Source organism: Cetorhinus maximus, chromosome 15 (assembly GCF_964194155.1).
Source record: "Cetorhinus maximus chromosome 15, sCetMax3.hap1.1, whole genome shotgun sequence".
Taxonomy (NCBI): domain Eukaryota; kingdom Metazoa; phylum Chordata; class Chondrichthyes; order Lamniformes; family Cetorhinidae; genus Cetorhinus; species Cetorhinus maximus.
Genome location: NC_135893.1, coordinates 30,716,384 through 30,740,131, shown reverse-complemented (window position 1 = coordinate 30,740,131; position 23,748 = coordinate 30,716,384). Strand labels below are relative to the sequence as shown.

The following is a 23,748-nucleotide window of genomic DNA, read 5'->3' as shown; positions in this document are numbered from 1 at the left end:
CCTGCCCTCCTCCTCTGGCCTTCCCTCTACCAGAGCCTGCTGTGCAGACCCCCTGCAGTACAACCTGGAGCTGGCCATGGTGATCAGCCTAAAGAAGGCTGCCTGGCCTTTCTTTATGCAGACTGCCGGTTCCCCATTGGAACTGGTGGTCTGTACACGCCCGCCGCAATTTTAAAAGTCCTGTTCTCCACGGGAGTGTGAAATGTGCTGGGCGAGCCTTAATTGGCCCGCCTGCGCAAAATGGCGGCGCGGCCGCTTGCAATTGGCTCAGCTCTGCCCACCTGCTGAACGGAAAATTCAGCCCAATTAGTTGGACAGATCACAATCTTTTAAAATTTCTGGAAAATTTTCAAAACCAGAATGACAGACTGTTCAGATGGGCTTTATTACTGCAACTGTTTAATTTAGAAATTATACATGTGGCTGGATGATAAAATTTAATTGCAGATGTGTTGTCAAGAGTTTAAAGTTCAAAGGAAATTGGACATTTGAAACATGGACAATGGACTGAAATGACCTCTGTTGATACAAAGAACTTATGTATAGTGTCATGTTAATGCATGTACCTGGTAATGTAATAGTTTTGTGTATATAGATAAATATAGTAAGTAATGCGAAATGGATTGTAAAAATGAAACTGTCTTTTAGAATTATGGCAGTTCATTTTTCCATTAGGATTCAGATGTAAAGAAAGATATTTTTTCCAATATTACTGTGGGATCATCTGAAGCAGGCTTGTGGGAGTTGTATGTATGTTTGTGTGTGCTTGTGACTAATTTAATTAAACTGAAGACAGTCAGACAGCAAGGTTTAAATCATCAAAGGGTTAGGTATAAGAGTAGGCATTTTGAAGCGGGGATGAACAAGCTAAGATGAGGTACCAGTTGATACAGCACGAATAGGAAATTGCATTAGCCGATAAATGAGGAGTTGCATTTTTAGCTGTTGAATTTCAAAAAAGAAATGAAAGAAAGTTTTATGACTGGCAAAGATCATAAATCAATGAAGCAAAGTTATTAAGTGTATTTTTCCCAAAAGTAGTGTCCATAAAGACAACACGAAAGATTTTTATATTCTGGGAAAGGTAGCTTCCAAAGAAAGTTAAGAACAATGGGTTTAAAGGTGAAAGAGAAAAAAACATATTTAAGGAAAGATTGAAAGCTGTATGGGGTGTGTGGCCATATGATTTTGAAGAGTGCGCTGTGTGAGGATAGGCCAGTGAAGTAAGCAGCCTCTAGCCACCCCAGAGAAGTGTTTATTTGTTCCAGAAAGCAAGGTTTTGTTACAAGCCTTGGATTTCCATTGTTGAGTGAACGGGAGAGAGAAGCCTGTGAAATATCTGCCCTATAGCAACAGTGGGTACCTTGCAGTAATATTACTGGATTTTTTTTATAGATTAAGAACCTATAGAGACTGTTGCTTGGAAAAGGGTGCTTATTTGCGAGTCTAGATATGTAGAAATCTTTTGAGAAATGTTGTAAGACTAAATTTAACTGTAATCTTGTGTGTTTAAGTTTTCTTCTCTTTTGTTAATAAACGTTTTAGTTTAGTGTTTAAAATCTCCAAAGATGGTAGTGGAATGTCTACTTATGACTTCAGTACACATACCTTCTCGTAATAAATACAAAATTGCAAATCATTGTGATCATTGTGATAACAACATGTATGTGTGGGAGAGTGAGTGTATGTGTGTGTATGGGAGAGTGAGTGTAGGTGTGTGTGTGTGTGGTAGAGTAAGTGTATGTGTGCATGTGTGGGAGAGTAAAGTGTATGGCCTTAATTTTGAGGTTGGTGGGCAGGTGGGCATGATTGCGGGTCCAGGATCGGCTGGGGAACAGACCGCTGACTGCAATCGGCCCCCGACTGCGATTTCACGCTGGCTTGGCCAACTAATAGCCAGCCAGCATGAAACGTGTGCTGAGAAGGTCAGTGCTGCTGGGGTGGGGGTGGGAGGAGTGCAGGTGCTTACGTCAATGTGGGCCAGCGCTGAGAGAAAGCTCCCCGAAGGCAGAGAGATGCCTCAGGGAGCTGAAGACCTGAAAAGTCAAAATTAAAAGTTTCAGAAGCTGGAAGAAAGTGTCCATGCATCATAATAAATCACCTGAAAATTTGGCTCCTGAAAATGCTGTCCACAGAAATTTATTTGTATTTTATTTCATCACAGAAACCTCATCTTATCCATGGATGAGGTTTCATGAAAATTGTAAAGACCGCCTGGCCGATGCGCCCGTCCGCCAACAGTAAGGGTAGATGGGCCACGAAAAATTGGAGTCAATTGCTCCGTTAATGGGTTTAATTGCCCTCTTAATATTTGGTGCACGAGCTTCTGACTTTTGCGCGTGCCTGACGTCCGAAAAATCACGCGTGCGCAGGATGACATTGGGATGCTCGCCTGATGTCATCTCATGCAATTTCACATTGGATCGTGTCGGGCACGCACCCACCCACCGAGCTAAAAATTCTGCCCTATGTGTATGTGTGTGCGTGCGTGTGTGTGTGGAAGAGTGAGAGCGTGTGTGTGGGAGAGTAAGTGTTTGTGTGTGTGTGTGTGCATGGGCAGAATATTAAGCTCGGCGGGTGGGCGCGCCCCTGACCTGGCCATGCATAAAATGACACGAGTTGACGTTAGGTGAGTGTCCCGATGTCATTGCGCAGTCCCACGATATTTATTTCAGTGGGCGTGCACCGGAGTCAGTAGCACGCCCACCAACAATTAAAAGGCCTGTTAAGGCCATTAAAAAGGTAATCAAATTCAAATTTAAGCTAACACACACGCCTGCTGCCCAAGATTGGGGCCCAACTGCGATTTCATGCTGGCGGGCCATTTAAGGCCTGCCCGGTGTGAAATGCACGCTGCAGGACTCAGTGCTGCCTGTTTGGGGGTGGGGTGGGGAGGGGGGAATGAGGGCAAGCAGGGAACTTCACACGTACGTGCAAGTGCGAGCAGGAAAAGCTCCCTGAGGCACAGAACTGCACAGAGCTGCCTCAGGGAGCTGAAGATATAAAATATCAAAAATAAAGATGTAAAAATGTTACAAAACATGTCCCATCATGTGACTCTGTCACGTGAGTAGGGACATATTTTTAACTCAAGTGTAAAATTTTTATTTGTTTTAGGAAACCTCATCCTGCCCATCGATGAGGTTTCCTAAAAAATGCAAAGGCCGCTTGGTCTTTTCGCCTGCCTGGCAATAGTAAGGTTGGATGGGTAGCAAAAAATTACATAATTGGTACTTTAATGGCCTTAAAAGGCCTGTTAATTGTCGGCGGGTGCGGTGCCAATTACTGCATGCGCCCACTGACCGAAGTATCGCATGAGTGTGCAATGATGTCGGGACGCTCACCTGACGTCATTGCACTTCACAGAATCACAGAATCACAGTGCAGAAGAGGCCCTTCGGCCCATCGAGTCTGCATCGACATTTTATGTTCTTTTGGGTCGGGCGCGCGCCCGCCTGACGAGGTAAAAATTCTGGCCTATGTGTTTGTGTGTGTGCGAGACAGAGAGTGAGAATTGTGTGTTTGTGTGTTTGACAGAGTGAGCATTTGTGTGTGTGTGAATGTGTGTGTGTGAGAGAGAGAGTGAACGTCTGAGAGAGTGAGAGTCTATGGGCAGAATTTTGCCCTCGGATGGCGTACGGGCCCCACTAGCTTGGCGGCGGGCGGGCAGCCGACCCCCGCCACTGAAACAGGACCATTTTGAATGGGCGGGCCAATTAAGGCTCGCCCAGCGGCATCTCCGGCGCTTCCTGTTCCAGGGGGGAGGGATTCCCCAACTGTCAAAGTGCGCTCTTTCGCATATGCGCGCAAAAGAGCGCACTTCTCCCTGAGGCAAAGTCCTGTCTCAGGGAGAATAGTGACATTGGAAAAAACTTTAAAAATAAAAACAATAAAAAATTATTAACATGTCCCCCTCATGTGTCAATGTCACATGAGATGGGACATGTTAAAAAAGAACACACAAACTTCATTATTTTTGTTCAAAACGGACATGAAACTTCATCCCGCCAGTGGATGAAGTTTCATGAATAATCAGAAGCCCGCTGGGGCTCCTGGCCTGCCTGCCAGCCTTAAGGTTGACCGGGTAGGTCTTTAAGTACTTTAATTAGCCTGTCAATGGGCTCAATTGGCCATTGACAGGTTGGCGGGCAGACAGCTGATTTCGCTGTCCTCCCGCCTTCCTAAAAATTTAAATGGCCTGAGATGACGTCGGGGATTCCTCCCAACGTCATTACGCGTCATTTTCCGCTTGGCGAGCGGGCTCCGCCCCCAAATCGCCGAGGGGAAAATCCTGGCCTATGCATGTGTGAGTGAGTGAATGTATGTGAGTGAGAGAGAGAGTGAGCAAGTAAGTGTGCGTGTGAGTTTGTGAGTGAGTGTGTGTGTGTGTGTGAGTGACTACATGTAATAGTGAAAAAGTGTGTATGTGGGAGAGAAAGTGAATGTGTGTTTGAGAGAGAGAGTGAAAGTCTGAGTGTGTGAGTGTATGTGTGTGTGAAAAAGAGTGAATATATGTGTGTGTGAGAGAAAGTAAGCGTGTGTGAGTGAGAGAAAGTTGTGTGAGCGAGTAAGTCAGTAAATTTTGTGTGTGTGTGAGTACGTGTGTATGTGTGAGAGAGTGTGTGTGTGAGTGAGTAAGTGTGTGTGAGTGAGTTTCAGTATGAGAGTGACTATGTGTGTATGAGAGAAAGTGTGCGAAAGAAAGAGAAGTGTGTGTGTGAGTGAGTGAGTTTGACAGTGAGCGTCTGTGAATGTGAGAATGTGTGTGTGTGGAAGAGAGTGCCTGTGTGTTTGAGAGAGAGTGTCTATGTATGTGTTTTTGTATGAGTGAGAGTGTGTGTGTAAGTAAGTGTGTGAGAGAGTGTGTGTGTATGTAAGTGAGTAGGTAAGTGTGTGTGTGTGTGTGAGTTTGTGAGTGATTGAGTGTATGTGTGTGAGAGAGTGAGCACATGTGTATGAGAGGAAGTGTGTGTGTGAGAGAGAAAAAGAAAATGAGAATTTTGTGTGTGTGTGAGTGAGAATGTGTGTAAATGAGTGTCTGAGAGAGTGTGTGTGCATGTGAGTGAGTAGGTAAGTGTGTGCTTGTGTATGAGTTTGTGAGTGATTGAGTGTATGTGTGTGAGAGTGACAACGTGTGTATGAGAGGAAGTGTATGTGAGAGAGAGAGAATGAGAATTTTGTGTGTGTGTGTGTGTGAGAGAGTGTGACCAGGGTTTTCTGTTTGTGGTGGGGGAGCGGGAGTGGGGGAGGGGCGGGCGTGGACCCAGTCGCTGCCTGCAATCGGGTCCACTCTGCCATTTAACACGGGCGGGCCAATTAAGGCCCACCCAGCGTATTTGCCGACTCCTGTGGATAGTGGGAGTGTACGGGCGGCGGTGGGGGCGTACAGACCACCGGGTCCAATGGTGGCCCGGCAGTCTGTTAAAAGAAGGCCTGGCAGCCTCCTGTAGACTGCTCACAATGGCCAGCTTTAGGCCGAGGGGTTCAGGTGTGCAGGCCAGGCTGCAGGGTAGGCCAGAGGAGCGGGTCAGGCTGCAGGGTAGGCCAGTGGGGGGCCAAAGCGCCCCTCATTTTTCTGATGAATGCCTTGCTGCCCTCCTCGAGGTGGTGGCAGTATGGTGGGAGGTGTTGGTCCCCCAGGATGGGAGGAGGAGGCCCCCCCACATGACCAAACATGCCTGGGAGGAGGTGGTGAGCTCCCGTGACGTGGTTCGGTGAACTTGGATCCAGTGCAGCAAGCGTTTCAACGATTTGTTGCGTCTGGCAAGCTGAGTACCATCTTGGCATTGGGCACTTAACCCAGCAGGTGGCCTTACCCTCTGAGGCCCCCCCACCCAAGTCTTACTGTTATGACTGCATTGAATCATTTAGGGCATTTTTCCTTTGCTGGGTGGCCAAGCAGATAGTGCCCGTGCTGAGGTCAGCCTGAGTGGGTCATGAGGAGATGAGTCCTCCCCCGCACCATGTGTTGTTCTTAGTCGCACATGACTAGTTTGGGGGAAACCTGGAGGAGCTGCAGCTAGGCGCAGACTCAGAACTCCAGGACATGTCCTATTCAGGGTGATGAGATGGTGGAAGGGGAGCCTCAAGGTGTCGTGGCAAAGAGCCATCTGCTGCCCCCTATGCTGCACGTGGTTGCGCCTCCTTGCTATGGGAGGAAATACTGTGTGGTTCCTAATGTGATGTATGCAGCATGTGGGGCATTGGGGGGGTGGGGAGCAGGCCTAGCATCTTGGTCTAAGTGATCAGCAGCAGTGGGGAGAGGAGGCACTGGTGGCCCGATATGGCCCACTCTGGTTGGGGTGTGGCGTGCGCGAGCAGAGTCCATGTGCAATTTACCCCAATGAATGGTCTTCTCTCTTCAGGAGAAGAATGCTCATAATGCGTCCGAGCGTGCCAGGACTGGAGGTGGCCAGGCACAGCTCTCCATATGAAGCCATTTCGAACAGGAGGCCCTTGAGCTGGAGAGGCACCTTGCACCCAGGGTTTACTGGTGTCGGTAAGGCTGGGGTGGCACGGCCAGGTATTTAAGGCCAACAGTGAGGTCCGCATTGTCCTCCCAACAGCCATAGCATTGAAGATTGTTAAATTGGTTCTGGAATGTTGAGTGTATAATGAGCCTGGGGGGACAGGGATGAAGTTTGTCAATGTGTCCTTGTTCTTCCTTTCAGCATCATCAGAGCAAGGCCAGGAGGAGGAGCAGCAGATGCCCCCTCTCACTCCTGAGGGACCTGAAGTCTCACCAGCATCACACCATTTCTGCGAGGCAGGCACCAGCGCAGATACTAGCACCTCGGTGGGAATTGGAACATCGACTAGTGTCCCAGGGCACAGTGATGAGGGCACTTCACAGTCGCTCGAGGAGCTGGCAGAGACAGAGAGTGCCCATGGCGCCAGTAGTTGGAGGACTGCAGGGGACCAGGCACATGCTCAGTTGATGCCTGATGATGTGCCTCTGGAGTCATCTGAGACTCCCGGGTGTGCGGGAGCATCTGGGTGTGATACATGAGGCTATGCATGGCTTGGTCTCCGTGGTGGAGGAGTCTACACAGACACTCGCCGAAGCTATGAGCCACATGTCCAAGTGCCATGCGTCCTCCATGGAGAGAGTGGTGACTCTCCTGGAGAGCCTACTCCAGGAGACCCGCCAGGGCTTCCTGAGGATGCATTCTGACCAGCAAGCCCTCACATTGGCAATGAGCTCAGCTGGTCACTGCCAGTGCGGGAGATGGTATGGGCATCAAGCTTCCCAGCTCATTGCCCATCCATCCACGGTGAGCAGGGCGGTCTAAAGCGACCTCATGTTGGTGCAGCAGCTGCCTGGTGTCTCTGCGGTCTCCTCTCAGGACGCTCTGGATGAGGGCACCAGTGCCTCCGCCCCTCTCCCAGTGACCATCCGGTGAGGCTGTGACGACTGGGGAGATGCCAGCTGTGGAACTGGCAGCTCCCTCCCAGGCGAGGCCAGCGCAGGCTCCACGGGCCAGAGGACGACTACCAACGTCATCGAGGCCAACAGGACAGCAGAGTCAGCAGGCTGTCTCAGATGCCACTCCAAGCAATGGGGCAGCACTAAGACATAGCACCTGGAAACGTAAACATAAGGCACATTAGGCACACCATGGGTTTTTCACTGGTGCTTTTGTGATGGCCCGAGATTAGGTCCTTATGAGTTATTTTTGATTGTTTACACTAGTGATTAATAGTTGTGAGAATTTCTGAATCACTCATTAAATACCAGATGTGTGATCATGGCTGAGGGCGGCTTGTTTCTTCTGCATGTGTATGTTTAAGAAAAGTGTCATGAGTGTTTCTTTGGACATTCAACTTTATGTACAAGGCCCTTAGTTCCTGCTGATGACCTGGCAGATTTTGCACTTAGGTGTCGAGTATTGAGGCACCAGCAAGGCTGGTCCTGGTGATCCATCTGTGTTGTGCTAGCTGAAGGTTCATTGGATTAAAGCATCCCACGTGTCCCTATCTCCTTGGAGTAGTCCCGGGTCAGCGTCTACCCCTTCAGCATTTCCCGGTGCATGCTCATCCTCGGAATCACTGCTGGACTCATCATGTGCAGCCGCAGACACTGCGTCAACGTCTTCATCATCCACCGTGTTCCTCCTTTCCAGTGCAAGATTATGGAGAGCGCAGCATGCAAACACTATCACAGAAACATGACCTGGGGGTTACTGGAGTGCGCCCCCTGAGTGGTCCAGGCATTGGAAGCGCATCTTGAGAAGACTGATGGCTCTCTCCACAGCCCTTGCGGTGCCATGGCTCCTATTGTACCGCTGCTCAACTTCTGTTCTTTGATTGGCGTCATGAGCCACCTTCTGAGGGGATAGCCCTTGTCACCCAGCAGCCATCCATCAAGCCTGGCTGGAGCACTGAAGAGCCCCGGCACCTGGGAGTGTCTGAGGATGTAGGCATCGTGGGAGCTGCCTGGGTACCTTGCACAAACTTGCAGAATCTGCATCCGGTGATCGCACACTATCTGCACGTTCATGGAGTGGAATCCCTTCCTGTTGACGAAGGCAGCGGGCTTATCTACTGGCGCCTTGATGGCCACATGTGTGCAGTCTATTGCACCCTGGACGCGGGGGAAGCCAGCAATGGCCGCGAAGCCTCTGGCTCGCTGTGTCTGGCTTGCCTGGTCCCAGCGGAAGTGGATGAATGTCAATGCATGCCTGAATAGAGCGTCTGTAACCTGCTTGACCACATGTGTGGACAGCTGATTGGGAGACTCCACAAAGGTCACCCACTGAGCCCTGGAATGAGTCAAAGGCATAGAAATTGAGGGCAGCTGTGACCTTCAGAGCCACTGGCATGGGGTGTCCGCCCACACAGTTAGGGGAGATCTTAGGCCCAATCACCTAACAGATATAGTTGACTGTCTCCTTTGACAGTCGGAGCCTCCTTCGGCACTGCACCACAGATGTATTGAGGTAACCGCTCCGCCGCTTGTATACTCTGGCAGCAGAATAGTGGCGTCTTCTGCAGCCTCTTCCACCTTGGACTACCTCTTGGCCCTTGTGCCTGCGCCTGTACTCCCAAAGGTGGCTCCCCTGGAGGCTGAATGTGCACTCCTGGCCTCCTCCTCCTCCTAGTCCTCCCTTCCTCTTGAGAGGAGCTGCCTCCAGTGGACAGATCAGATCCCATACCCAGGCTAAGGGAAGGCTTCCTGAAAGCTACAGGCCCGCAAATGATTCCTCACTGCAGAGTGCTGACCTGAGGTTAAAAATCCAGAGAAAGCTGCTGATCCCAGTTCTTCAGAGTTCTGAGGTACTGTAGATCACACAGGCAAGTTTAAAATACTTTCTCCAATAAATACTTCACAAAGCAGATTCATGACCCCACTGAGCCCTCTTATCCCACCCATAGATGAGGTTAATAGAGAAGTCTCTTACCTGCATGCCCGTTGCGCTCATGCGCCGAACTGAAGATCGCACGGGTGCCGATAAATCGGCGTCGATTGAAGACTAAAGGGCCTTAACTGGCCCCTTAATTAATGGTGGACATGCGTTGGACTTCATCGCACGCCTGCCCAACGAAATATCGTGATGACGCGTGGTGACGTCGGGACGCTCGGCCGAAGTCACCGTGCGTCATTGTACGCATGGACATGCGGGGCCCACCCTCTGCACATCAAACGGAAAACTCTGCCCTATATGTGTGAGTGAATGTGTGTGTGTTGGAGAGTGAGTGAATGTGTGTGTTGGAGAGTGTGTGTGTGTGAGTGAGTAGGTAAGTGTCTGTGTAAATTCGAGAGTGTGCGTGTGAGAGAGAGTGAGTACATGTGTGTGAGAGAAAATATGTGTGTTTGTGTGTGAGAGAGAGTAACTGTGTGTGTATCTGTGAGTGAGTGAGTGAGTGAGTGTGTGTGTGTGTGAGTGAGCACTCTGAGACTGGGAGTGAGCCAGACACACACACTCTCACCCTCTCATAATCTAATGGTCACCTTTATTAATTACTTATTTAAAAAAATTATCAATGTATTACTTTGACATTGCTTTGTTTTCTTTTCTTCATACCTCAGCTTTTTATTGCAATTCATGTTTAATGTTATTTATTTGAAAATTGCTCATTGACCCCTTTAGTGAGAAAAGTGAAATGTGTCCCCTCATGTGAAAAGGTTGGACAAGCCTGTTCTACACAGTATATAGTGGGTGAATGGGCATGGAAGTGCCATATCTTGGAATGTGGTGCATGAAGGCCCATGGGGGTGGGTGGGGGTATGAGGTGGCACGAATGGGGCACTGGGGAGTGTCTGGGGGGTGAGGGGATGTGGGGGCTGCAGGCCTTTCTGCTTGAACATAAAGTAAAATGAAGAGCTAAATGGAATCTGGGAACCACTCCAGTAAGTTCAGAGAAACTACTCTGGGAATAATTGTAACAACGATCAATAATAATGATTTTTTTTTATCCTGTGCAATTTTTTGGGGCTCTGGGGTGGGTATTATTAGAAGATACAGGGCATTCACAATGTTTCATCTTTCATCACTTAACCTACGTCAGCAACATCTACAGGATTGTAAGAAATAGGATTCCAATTTTCTTTTTGGCCATTGAGATTTCTCCCCTTGCTTTATTTCACAAAAAAATGACATTAGCAGAATGTAGTATTGATAGAAAGCTCGGAAGGACAAAATTAAGGAAATTGAAGCTGAAGTACAAACAACAAAGTTCAAACAAAACATCCATAAAAATGACTTTATCAGCTTTCAATGTTGGGCATTGTTGGCCCAGTGATATGATGTGTTACAGAACAGAGGGAATGGTTCCTCTGAAACAATTCATTCCTCAGTGAGTCCCTGATCTTAGCTGGATTGGTCACAGAGTGGCCATGAATGAATGACTTTTATGGACAGAGGAAAGATTAGGTGGCTAGGCACTACCCAGTCTTACACTTCTTTTTATTTTATGAATTCCTGGGATTGAGGTGCCATCGGCAAAGCTGCATTTAATACCCATCCCAAATTGCCCTTGAGAAGGTGGTGATGAGCATCCTTCTTGAACTGCTGCTATCAATGTAGTGAAGGTACTCTCACAGTACTGCTTGGTAGGGAGTACTAGGATTTTGACCCAATGACAATGAAAGGCCGATAAAAGGAAATGCTACATCCCAGGAGGAAAAACTATTAAAAACTGGGAAATAATAATACTAGTCCTAACTGGTCTTGTATATCTTAAAATGGAACACCAGTAAAAACTGTGAAATAAGAGTGCTGATCCAAACTGCTTTTTTCCTTCTGGGATGTCACAAGGAACCTATGGACCCAAAAGAAAAAAATGAGAAAAAGCCACACCTGGTTTCCTTTTAAAAAAAAAGTCCAAAAGCATAATTCAGGCAAAATAACATACTGACCTTGGGCCAGTCAGAGGACACTGGTATTATATCTGTGTTGAACAATTACCATGTCTCCTGAATCTGAGGTGGATTACTAGGAACCTAGTTATCTGGAGGCCAGTGTAAAACTTTAAGCAGTACGAAGTACAAGGAATGCTATGGGGCACCATTCAATACCATTTATTTTCCCACTTGGGAAAAAAATACTGAAATGTCAGGCTTAAGGAGCTGAATGGTCTTTTCCTGTTCCTATATTCACCTAATCCCTTTTATAAAGTAGCACCTGGAATAAATCTCCTACAAGTAGGACTTTCTGTAGTGTCAACTGTTCAATCTGGATATTCTGATCAATGTTATCCCAGTGGCAACCCATTTATTTTAAAATGTCAATTGAAAAATTCAGGCTTTTGTGCCTTATCTCATGAGCCTATACTGTTGTTCTTGCGACTTACCTATTATTTCCATAAAGATCTGTTTCCAGTGCTCGCAAGTCTGGAATCCATGACGTAGTGATGATTGTTCTGAAAACTGAAGTAGCTGCTCCTGGAGGTAGCTCTCCCATTTCAAGTAGTCTGCATATGTCTGAAAAGAGGACTTTCCTTTATAGGTTGTCTGTGAAGAATCAAAGATCATGGAGATAGCAAAGGGAATCAAAATACCTGAAATCACATATTGTATCAGCTAATTGATGCTTCCGCCTAAAATATAATGCAAAATAGAATTACATTTTGGTAGGCTCACCAACAACAACTTAAATTTCTACATGACCTTCAATGTACTAAAACATCCAAGCGCTTTTACAGGAGTGCAATAAGACAGAAACTGACACCAAGACAAAGAAGGGGATACTAAGACAGTTGACTTGTCTCTGACAAAGCTTTAAGGAGTGTCTTAAAGAGGAAGAGGTGGAGAGATTTTCGGAGGGAATTCCAAAGTTTAGGGTCTAGGCAGCTTAAGACAAGGCTGCCAATGGTGGGGTAATGGGAGTGGGAGATGAACAAGAAATCAGAAGTGGAGGAGTGCAGACATCTTGGAGGGCTGTAGGGCTAGAAGGGATTACAGGGTTAGAGTGGGTGAGGACATGGTGGGACTTCAACACAAAAATGAGAATTTTAAATCTGAGGTGTTGGTGGACAGGAAACCAATGTAGATGAGCGAGCACAAGGGTGATAAATGGGTACTATCTGGTGCAGGAGAATATCAACTTTATACTTAATATTTTAGAATTTCTGCATGATGTTATTCTCCATTTAGCTTGGTCACCAGGTACTGGGCTTTGTAGGTCACATTGGCTGGGCTTTGTAGCTAAGTTGGAAATGCATAGTTCCTAGTGTCTCGTGTTTGCAGTGAGAGGCATTTGATCAGACGCAGAGCCAAAAAGCCACAATTCCATAAGTCTTTAGTGCTGTTAGTTCTTAGTAGGTTGGGCAAATTATATTTGGTGTGGCAGCTGAAGAAGAACTGTTCCTGTACCTGTGGTTGATAGCAAGTGCAATCTGTGGCGACTTTTATATGGTTCAGTTAGGGTTGCCAACCTTATAGGATGGCCCTGCAGTCTCCAGGAATAGAAAATTAATCTCCAGGACATTGCTGTGAGCAACCTGGGAGTGAAATATTAGGAGCATTAAAAATCTTGTTTTATTCCCCATTTTCTTTGAAAGCTTTAATTTCTTAGTCATAAAAATAGTTGACATGGGAAGAAAGGCTGTTTGACTGAATGTCATTAATCAGAGATCTTTAAAATTATAGAAGATTTTGATAGAGAAGATACAGAATATTCCCACTTGTGGAAAGAACAAAACTAGAAACCATCAATATAAGATAGTCACCAAGAAATCAAATTAGGAATTCAGAAGAAATTTCTTTACCCAACGAGTGGTGAGACTATGGAACTCGCTACCATAGGGAGTGGACAAGGCAAATAGTATAGATGAATTTAAAGGAAGCTCGATAAGCAAATAAGGCAGAAAGAAATACAGGGTTCTGTGATAGTTAGGGCGAGGAAGGATGGCAAGAAGCTCGAGTGGAGCATAAATCCCAGTGTGGACTGATTGGGCTGAAAGGCCTCTTTCAATACTATATATTCTATATAATTCTATGTAATGGGGTAATGAGTATTCTGATCAGGTTTCAATTGGAGTGAGAAGGCGAGGCATCTTGGGGATGGTTGTATTAGGCAACTAATGGTGGGAATCATGGCTGTGGGAGGGTTGAAGGTGAGACATCATGTGATGAAAGTTTCAGGAACATATCCAGCCAGTGTTAACAACACTATGTTTAGCCAGAATCAATTAAAGCAGGAGTGTGTCCTCCAGAATTGCCTATAAACTTAAATGTTGTGACTAATCATTCACTGTCCACAGAAAGCAGCTTTTTACAATTAAATGTGTTATGTGTAATGAACAGCCAGGAAGCATACAAATTGAATCAGGAAACTAATCAAACATAAAATTAGCAGGAACGGGAAAGGGATTAAAGCGTGGCTTGCTTCAAAGATCATGGCTAATGGATTCACAAGATTAAATCACTGGGACAGTGCTTGAAAAGTTTTAGGTATGTAAATGTATGGTATTAAATGTTTCAGTAATTAATTGGTAAGCAGTGTATGGATGTGAATAAGCATCAACTTGGAGTTTTGATTCCATGATAATTAAGGATGCAGCCTGTTCAATAGTAATGTGAAGGACCATGGTTTTGGTCAGGTGATCCTGTTTCTTTGAGAAGGAGAACTATACAGTTTGGAAACAAAAATGTAATTAGACCTCCATTATATGCTGTTCTGATCTAGCAGTTGGGAGGTTAAGGAAAGTACAGGACCATTTATCCTGTTAGTGCACTCCCCCTTTTCCCATAACCTGCTTTTGCCTGGCATTGCATACTGGTACCCAAATGCTTCCCACCTAATGCTGCTTTGTATATGGCTGACCCACTGAGTTGAAGTCAGTATGAATAATGTGTGTGTGAGTTTATATATATAAATTAGCAGTGCCATGTTGGAACAGGGGAATATTCAACACCTTGAGCCCGCTCAATCATTGATTTAGATAGTGGCTGATCTGTTTCTTAACTCCACCCAACCACCTTGGTTTCATTACCCTTAATACGCTTGCCTAACAAATATCTGTCAAATTGGTTTTAAAATGTGCAATTGACCTAGTCTCAACAAATGTTTTTGGCGAGGATGGAGTTCCAGATTTCCACTACTTCTTGCATCAGGAAGTGCTTCCTGACATCATCCCTGATCAGCCTAGCTCTAATTTTAAGTTTGATAGTTTAGCACTGGAATATTGCTGAAAAGAGAGACTTGTTGTTGAAGCTTTTCATCTTGCACTTTTCATGACGAATACAAGAATGCCAAATTTCAAACAATCACAACAATTTATACTACAGGAAAAAAGGTTGCTGATTGGTTGGCAAGTCAGCTCTGCTTGGCCGAAGCGTTGCTATGGAGGAAGTAACAGGGAACGATAGGTACCCAAGCTCCCAGGTAATTCAAAAAAGGTGCAAGGCTTGAACATATTCCTTTTGTATGTAGAAAATGGGTCCATATGAATGTATGTCGCTTCTAGCAAGTGTAAATGAGCCACTTTAAGAGCTTGACTAGTTACCTTAAATTGGTTAAATTTGTCCCCTGCCCACTCATGGAATCACATCTAACAGCAGGCATTTTGTTTTGAGTTTGGCAAGCACGGGCTCATTGAGTACGTACGGTCTGTACTCTGCCAATTACGAACAACCGAAGGAACATGGTGTTTGATTCACAACCGAAGGAATATGCTGTTTGATTCAATCAGCCAATTGCATTTGTGTGAAAAACTTCGGCAGCATGTCTCTCTTTTCAGCAATAATTTAAAGTTTATGAGCTCTTGGTTCTAGAATCCCCATTAGATGAAAGAAGGCCACATCTTCTGGTCTCCGGATTGTTGGAGACCGGACATATGACCCAAGATGTGCATCGGGACCTTGAGGAAGTCTTGGTACACTGTCCTCTGTGTCAATTCCCTTGTTCCCCGGGACCCTCCACAAAAGTCTCTGACTCTGAGCTAAAATTGGAGACTATGAATAGTTTTGTGGTACTTAGCTGAATAGTTACCCAGGAAATGTTAGACAGAAAAATCCTAGTCTAATTCCTGTGTAACTACAGAACTGACCCCCAATTCATTCACACTGAACCCCCTGACTTCCTCCTTGATCCCCCCCACTCCCCCAACTACCCCCTGACCACCCGACTACCCCTCAACCAGGCCTGACTACACTCACCACCCGACTGCGCCCCCAACCTGACCTGACTAGCCCTGACCTGACTACCATCCTGACCCACCTGTTATCTCAGCCATCTGCCACCTCACCCACTTGCCACCCAACCCATTTGTCCCCTGCACACCTCCCTTCCTGCACAGTTTCCTCCCTACCTGCCTACCATCCTACCCACCTGCCACATCACCCAGCATTCATCCTTCCCACCTGCCACCCTACCAACCTACCACCTTGTCCACTTGCCACCCTAGCCACTACCACCTCACCTACCTGCCACCCTACCCTCATACACCTGCTATCTCACCACCTACCACTCTACTCACCTGACCAACTTACCTCACCCATCTTATTCACTTACCTCATCCATCTACCCACCCTACTGCCTACCCATTCACTCACTCATCCACTCAGCTATACACTAACATTCACACTGGACATTTAACATTTGCCATATGGCAGCTGGTGCTATAAAAATGGGAAGTGTCTTGTTTACCCCCAACTCTAGAGTGTTGTGATGGAGTTCTCTGAAGGATGCTGCGCTCTGCATTTCTGTAGAAGCTGGGCTCAGTAGACTTGGCAAGAAATACGGAGCAGAACCGGGACGTGGAAAAGTTTGAGTGGGTCAGCTCCATGTAAGATCCAGACCATGGTTTCTTTCTCCTCCATCAACTTCTTTAATTATCTTAAAAATCTGTTGGTTGAATCTCTTGGGAAAAAAAAATCTCATACATTCCTTCTGATTGTTGCCCTATTTTGCCATGTTTGTTTGTTTGTGTTACTAAAATATTTAGTAGTTTCCTGGTGTCTTTAATATTTCTCCCTGAGCACATGCTCAAAAAAGGAGAAACTACTCATGTATGGCACTGCTGTATGTGGGGTCTTGCCATTGACAAATGACTGGTGTTTGCCTTCATAGCAAACTGCTACCACACTTCAATGTATTTCATTGTAAGTGAAACAAGTCAGCACTTTCTCAGAAACCTCCTATGTAATGGTAAGCTCACTTCTTTAGTTCACTGAAAAAAATTGTCTCTGTAATGGAGGCAAATCAAATATTCAGGTCTTGCTGAAGAATATACTTTGAAATTATATATGAATGCAACTGTAGACTGTCAGCTTTAGCATGGTTCCTGGTCATATCATGTTTATTTAGTTTTTACCCAAGTTCTTCTTGGTTTGCTGAAGAAAACTGTCTTGTGCAGCAGATGACATCAGAGATTTAAAGAAAGCCTCACCTATTGCAACTAATGTCAACTTTCCTCTGGTGCACAACATTTTGGGTTCCTATTTTGGTCTTGGGCACACTTCTAGAGATAGTCTCCTTTGGAAAACTAATTCCCTGATCTGCTTCAGATGCACAATGATTGCTGTTGATTTGCAGGAAATGACATCCCACAACAAACCACACATCAGTTATAATATGCTGCAACTTTTGCATAAGAAGTCCCAGGATCAGTGAAACCGTTGGCTCTTGAGTGAATGTGGCAATAACAAATCGCTTGCCATAGGCAGTGGGCGGAATTGTCCCAAATTTGCAGTAGCAGGTGTGAAAAAAGTCATTTTACCCGCCGGCTGCGATGGCAGATTTTCGGGCCGTATCGAATTAATAGTGCATTCACCGAAAACACTCTGGATCGCTGGCAGGCGAGCTCGGATTTGCCCGCCACAATGTGACCTCAGTGCTTCCTCACTCCAGACACCATATTTAAAGCGCATCAGAGCGCAGCCTACTTCATGTCTTCAGACCAGGACTGCTCCAGGTGACAGATGGCCCCAAAAGCAAAGAAGACAGCAGCCCCCAAATTTAGTGGCGTCACTCTGGGGCGCCTACTAGACACAGTGGAAGGCCGCCGTGATGTCCTCTGCACCCACTCTGGCCACAGGATGTTCACCAAAGTCACCAGTCCGGCCTGGGAGGTGGTGGCAGCGGCGATCAGTGCCACGGGAGCACAGAGGAGGTCAGCCATCCAGTGCAGGAAGAGGATGAATGCTCTCATCCGTTCCGTCAGGGTAAGTCAACCACCTCATCACTCTCAACTCACACTTACAAACTTATCACACATCCACAGGGATCTCACACCTCAAGGGCCAACACCACTAACTCTCACGTACATCCTCACATCTCCATCAGGCTCATATCCTCTGGAGCTCACATTCGCATCCCGCCCATGGCTCCACTCACCACACAAATATTCCAATCAGTGCCATGTGTCCTGCTTACACTCTCTCCATCTGTTTTCATGCAGGAGAAGCTGGCTCAGAACAGCAGGGTGTAGTCCCATTCCAGGGGTGGAGTGGCCCACCAATTATGTCCACTTTGGTTCACAGGGATCTCTGCCAAGTGACCAATGCCCTCAGCCAGCCAGTCCCTCAGCTCCATCCAGGTCCTCATCTCCAGCCAAGAGGACACCTCCTTCACTGAAGAGCTGGAAATAAGCAGCCTCAAAGACCCGTCACAGCGCTTGCCCTCCACCAGCGCAGAGACACTCACCTTGGTGGGACCTAGATCTAGAGCAGGCTTGCATTCACAATCTGGTGGTCATCGCATGGACATATGTCTGCAACAGGAGGAGGCAGGTTCGGCTGAGCTATCCGACACTGGGAGGACTGCTGGGGAAGAAGCATCTGTGAGGTCCAGGTCAGATGACAAGCCTCTAGATTTGGCCTTCCAACTCATTATGGAGAGGCAGCAGAAGGCGGGGGAACATCATGCAGGGCTGTTGGAAGTCCTCGACAGAGTGGCACGTGAGTCAGAGGAGTGCATCCACTGCTCTCTGATGAAGTGGTGCCCACATGTGCGCGTATGGAGGTCTCCGTGGGAAGGATGGCAGACACCATGGAGACCCTGGTCCAGCAGAAGACGGAGATATGCGCAGACCTGCACTCCTTCGCGGTAGCCATGGGTGAGTTCCTGCAGTAGCAATGAGATACGTATAGGGGGCATCTTAACATCCCTCTAGGTGCTCCTTCCCCTGAAAGAGTCAGGCAGGGGCCCTCGTGCACCCGAAGGGAGCAGAGGCAGCAGCTGGACACCCCTGGGGCATCCACTCAGGAATCTCAGAGGCTGTTCACTCCCTCTGAGTCCCCTTTGCCTGTGACCCCCATAACCTTGTCCTCTGTCACCACAGAGGGAGCAGCTGACCCACAGGAGGACAGCCAAAGCAAGCCAGAGCCCTCAAGGCCTCAGCTCTCCAGAGGACGCACGCCAAAGCTATCAGAGGCAACAGGGCCAAATATTGCACAGGCTGTCTCCACCCCTGCTGCAGATGTCAGGGCAGTACCTAGAAGAAGTGGTAGGCCTAGAAAAGTTAAGAAATTCTGATCACACGTGGGTGCACAGATGAACACATTTTGTCACTTTATAATCTGAAAATATGTTCAGTTTCACTGAATAATGTGTAATGTTGTCTTTCAGCTTCATTGACAGGCTTTGCGAGTCCTCCCACTGCATGCCCCTGCACCAGCAGTTCAGCTGTATGCAGCTGGACCACGAGTGATTCTAGACGGAGAAGCATGTGTGTGGCAGGGCCTTTTGGAACTTCATTTAAACACTCTCCCACGAATGCAGAACCTTCACCATCACGCTCATCTTATTGTGCTGAGCATTTTCATTGCTGCCTGCTGGGGTTCCCTGTCAGTTGTCCATCTGAGCTGACCTGCATCTCCGCCCACGCACAGATCGCACTCCCATGCAGCACCTGTGCCTGTCCAACACGAGGCTCTGCTCACTTTTGATTTCAGCGATACGGTAGCTGTTATGTTTATTGTCAGCTCCCCTGTCCTTTCCGCTCCCCCAGTCACCCACGTCCTTTCCTCCATCACCCCGGCATCACCTTCCCACCATCATCTACCAACCCAAATCCTTGTCCTTCCAGGATGTCCAGGTGAACGTGCACGTTCCCTACCTTTCTGAGAATCCCACCCCCATCCACATTGACCTCCCCAACATCTTCCTTTCAACCCCCAGGGTCCGTGTCTGCCTCCGTGTTTCCACCAACCACTCTTGCTGTCTCTTCTACTGCTACTGACGCACCCACCCTACTGGCTCCCTCATACTCATCATTCCCTCCTACCACACCCACCCTCAGTTTGCTCCCTAGGAGGCAGTCATTCACTTCACAGATCCCTCCCTTGCACGTGCACTTGGACATCCCCCCCCTTTACTCCCTCAACTCTTAAGCCCTCCTCCACCCAGACAGCTTCCCCCCTCCAAACTCCTTCCCCCCTCAGAACTCCTTCACCCCCCCCGAACTCCTTCCCCTCCCCCGAACTCCTGCCCCCCCCTCCGAACTCCTTCCCTAAGACCTTCCTCTCCCTTACACCTACCTCCCCATTTGCTGTATTCTCCCCGTTATACCCCCCTCACTGCTGTACTCCCTCCTCCCCCTCCCAACCTAAACCTTCCCTGACACCTTTGTCCCCCCACCCACAACATTCACTCACCCCCGGTACATCTTCCTCTCCCAGTCAAACCTAGATCTTCCTCTTCCAACCCCCCGCCCCCCCGCCCCCTCCCACCCCCCCCGCCCCCCCCCCACCCCCCCCCACCCCCGCTACATCTTCCTTTCCCACTCACAGCTAGACAGCTAGATCTTCCACTCTCTCCCTCACCAATCATCCGTAGCAGCCCATGGCCAAGACCATGATGTTTCGAAGCAGACCCGAAGCATCAACGGACACTTCTCACCTTCTGATAGCTGCTTCACAGTGGAGCCACCCAGCATGCGATGCATGTGTTCCTCCAGGGTCCAGTAGCTGCTGGGCTAGAGCATCTTCTTCTCCTCGGATGTCCGCAATCTGAGTAAGGCCCGAACGGTAAGTCCCGACTTCTGCACATCATACTTGTCCAGATGTGTTCTGGGCCGGCGTGTTTTCCCACCAGTGTAATGGTTAATTGGGCATGGGGCAGGGGGCGATTCCGATCGGGCCTTACTTTGCATCCCATTACTGGGATGCAAATTGTGTTCACGCTGGCCTCCAGAGGGATTCGTGTTCCACCATCCGGGATCAGATGATCCCGCTGTGCTTTCATGCCAGCGTGAAACCAATTTCTGCCACTCACGCCGAAATGTACCCCTCCCACCGCCCGCCATGATGCCCATGCCAACTGGGCCGGATGATTCTGCCCATAGTTCTTGCTGGTTTCCACTTGCGGTGGGATGCTACTGAGATGAGATTTCCTGAGCAACAGATTGTGAGAACTAAAATCTGAAGGGGAGACACCCAATGACCACACACATACAAATTTCAACAAGGGAAACGGATGACCATCAGAAGCAATAATCTTTGCTGATTTCCCCTTTGCTAGCACAGAGATGCTAAGGTTAATGGTAGCACATTTCAATGGCTAAATATCGATTGGCATAGGTAGAGACCTATGCTTTAGCGTGACTGAAACTTCAGGAACAGGAGAAGGGAAACTTTAACTTACAAAAAAAAGTAAATCTGGCAAAGCTTTATTCAGACAAAAAGTTAATGGACATAGGGTTAGAAATACCTTTAGGGTATTAAAAGTTTGGCTTGAGACCCAGTGATCCCTGTAAAAAACCTAGGTCTTTACAATGGAAAGGCATCAATCCAATGGTTAATTGGGAACAGAGGAATCAAAGAAAACACCTTACTTTGAGGTCTCACTGGTCCTGCTCTCCAAAGTCAGAGCAACATTGTGCTGCCCCAACATTCCATAGCTGCTTTGGACAGGGGCTGTTGATGTTCTCTTGCAGATATTGGGCAGCGTGTTCTCGCCACAGAGATCATCCTGCTCCTGGGATTTATGATTAGGTCCTGGCTCGGATCGAGGGTGGGCAGCAGTCCTACTCTGCTGCACTTCAGGCAGAAAGGCCCACCCAGGAACTTTCACAGAATCACAGAATTGTTACAGTGTAGAATGAGGCCATTTGGCCCATCGTGTCTGCACTGGCTCTCTGAACATTTTAACTTAGTGCCAATCTCCTGCCTTATAACCCTGCACATTATTTAAATAGAGACAATCATCCAATGCCTTCTTGAATGCCTCAATTGAACCTGCCTCCACCACACTTCCAGGCAGTGCATTTCAAACCCTAAATACTCGCCACTAAAAACATGGCAGCTAGTCATTTCTTGTTTGTGCAGCATTGGTTAAAAATGGTTGGTGGAAGACAGCTGTTGTGTTTTCCTGCAAAAAAGCCACTGCAAAACATTCACCCCAAAAAGGCAACTTGTTTTGCATGAAGCGCTTTGAGACATTTCAAGAATGTGATCATGGTGCTAATAAATTTCTTTATATTCTTTCAATGCTTACAGACTCAAAAGCCATTGAGATCCACTGGACTTTCCCTTCTTTCACTCCAACAGCACCATGGGAAAGTTGTCCAGGAAGTAAGTTGGGCTCCGGGATGCTCTTGCACTCTGGATGTAACATTTGCAGGAAGGTTGAAACGCTGTACCCTAGGAGACAAGAAGAACTCAATATCACATTCAAGCCTTCACAAGTTGACAGCTGACATATCATGGAAAAAAAGTGCAGCAGCCAAGTGCAGGCTAGATGCTTTGCTTCACTAGCCATTCTCATTGCATAAATTAAAATGGAGGCTGGCTATCCAATGCTTCAGTTGTTAAATGCACTGTAAACAAGCCATAGAGATATGGACTATTCCAGATTTATATCCTTGTCTGAGAAGAGTTTACTGAACTCAACCAGGGAGCCACGTTGCTGGGGGACTGTGGGAAGGGTGTGGGGTGTGGTGGCAGCTACAGTTGGTCTCAGCGATTCCTTGGCTATGAACATACGAACAACAACGGTCAAGAAATTACACTCTGGTTCATCCAGCCTGTCCTACATAATTATGCTACTTTATGTATCACAATATATGCAGTCTCTGTTTCACCTGAGAAAAGCAAAGAAAAAACCCAGGCTAATTTGTGGGGAAATCAAGGAAAATTCCTGCCTGATCCCTAAACCACCACACCACCCCCTCCAGCCAGATGATTGGAATTAGTTCAGGAGGTTACTCTGGTCCTGGCACTTCTATGCAGTACCTACCTTTTATACAAAGGAAGAATAAACACAGTCAGGACTCAAATTAATCCTTGTTACCCAATTGGATGATTCTTGACAGTTAGTTAAACAGCCTTTTTCCATCTTTAATATTTCTATAATCATTGAACTTAAGTTTTCAAAGAAAATAAAAATAAAATTTTGAAAAAATAATTCCTGGGTTGTTTGCAGCAGTGCCCTGGAGATTAATCTTTAATTCCCAGAGACTCCAGCACACTCCTAGAGGGTTGGCAACCTTATTTGGGTGGAATACTAGAGGGCAGCAGGAACTCGTTAAACAGTACTCTAATGTGATTTAGAGACTTCAGGAGAGGGAACTAGAAGGAATTAGGGTAGAAAATAATTGACAATTATCAATTTTGTTGTCAGAAAACATTAAGTAGCTTTTTGAATCCTGCTTCCTGTTTATTTCGGATTTATTGCATATCTGTAACTATGGTACGCACGTTCACCATCCCCATCTCCACACCAAAAAAATGAGCCAAGGATGTAGAGGGCTCATTATAATTTGATACTGAAAAGAAAACTGTTCACAACAACCTCAGAAATTGAGATGCTAACCTTTGATAAAATAGAATATCTATAAGGGGAATAAAGCTGCAAAAATGCATTTCTATCACACTATAGCTCTTGTAAGAACCATGCATGAGGCTGAATAATTTATGCGAGGTTTACAGACAGAAAAGAGTATTCATGTGGTCCTGTGTCATACTATATAAAAATTATCTCAAAGAAAAGCAGGGGTGGTCTCCTTGTATCCTGGCCAATATTTATCCCTCAATAAACATAACTAAAAACAGCTTATTTGGTTATCACATTATTGTTTGTGGGGGCCTTGCTATGTGCAAATTGGCTGCTTTGCTTCCTAGATTAAACAATTCAAAAGTAATTATTTGGTTATAAAATGCTTTCGGATATCCTGAGGTTGTGAAAGGTACTACTGTATATACATGCGCAAAAGTCAAATTTTTGAAATTAATTTTTTAGGCCAAAAGTCACGGAGTTGACTTTTACATGGGTAACGTTTCTGAGGGTTTGGCATGTGTGCTTGATTTGACCCTAAAAAAGCTTGTCACAATGGAATAAAGTAAAAACAAACAACACTAAAGAA

The 23,748-nt window shown here is 46.8% G+C and overlaps 1 protein-coding gene across 1 annotated transcript in view; it reads right to left on the bottom strand.

The window, feature by feature from the left end:
* disp3 (dispatched RND transporter family member 3) overlaps positions 1-23,748 on the bottom strand; it is a 748,238-nt gene that overhangs the window by 38,199 nt on the left and 686,291 nt on the right. The window contains 2 exon segments of the mRNA XM_078559213.1: positions 11,794-11,953; positions 21,882-22,027. Of these exon segments, the coding sequence (XP_078415339.1) occupies positions 11,794-11,953; positions 21,882-22,027 (306 nt within the window).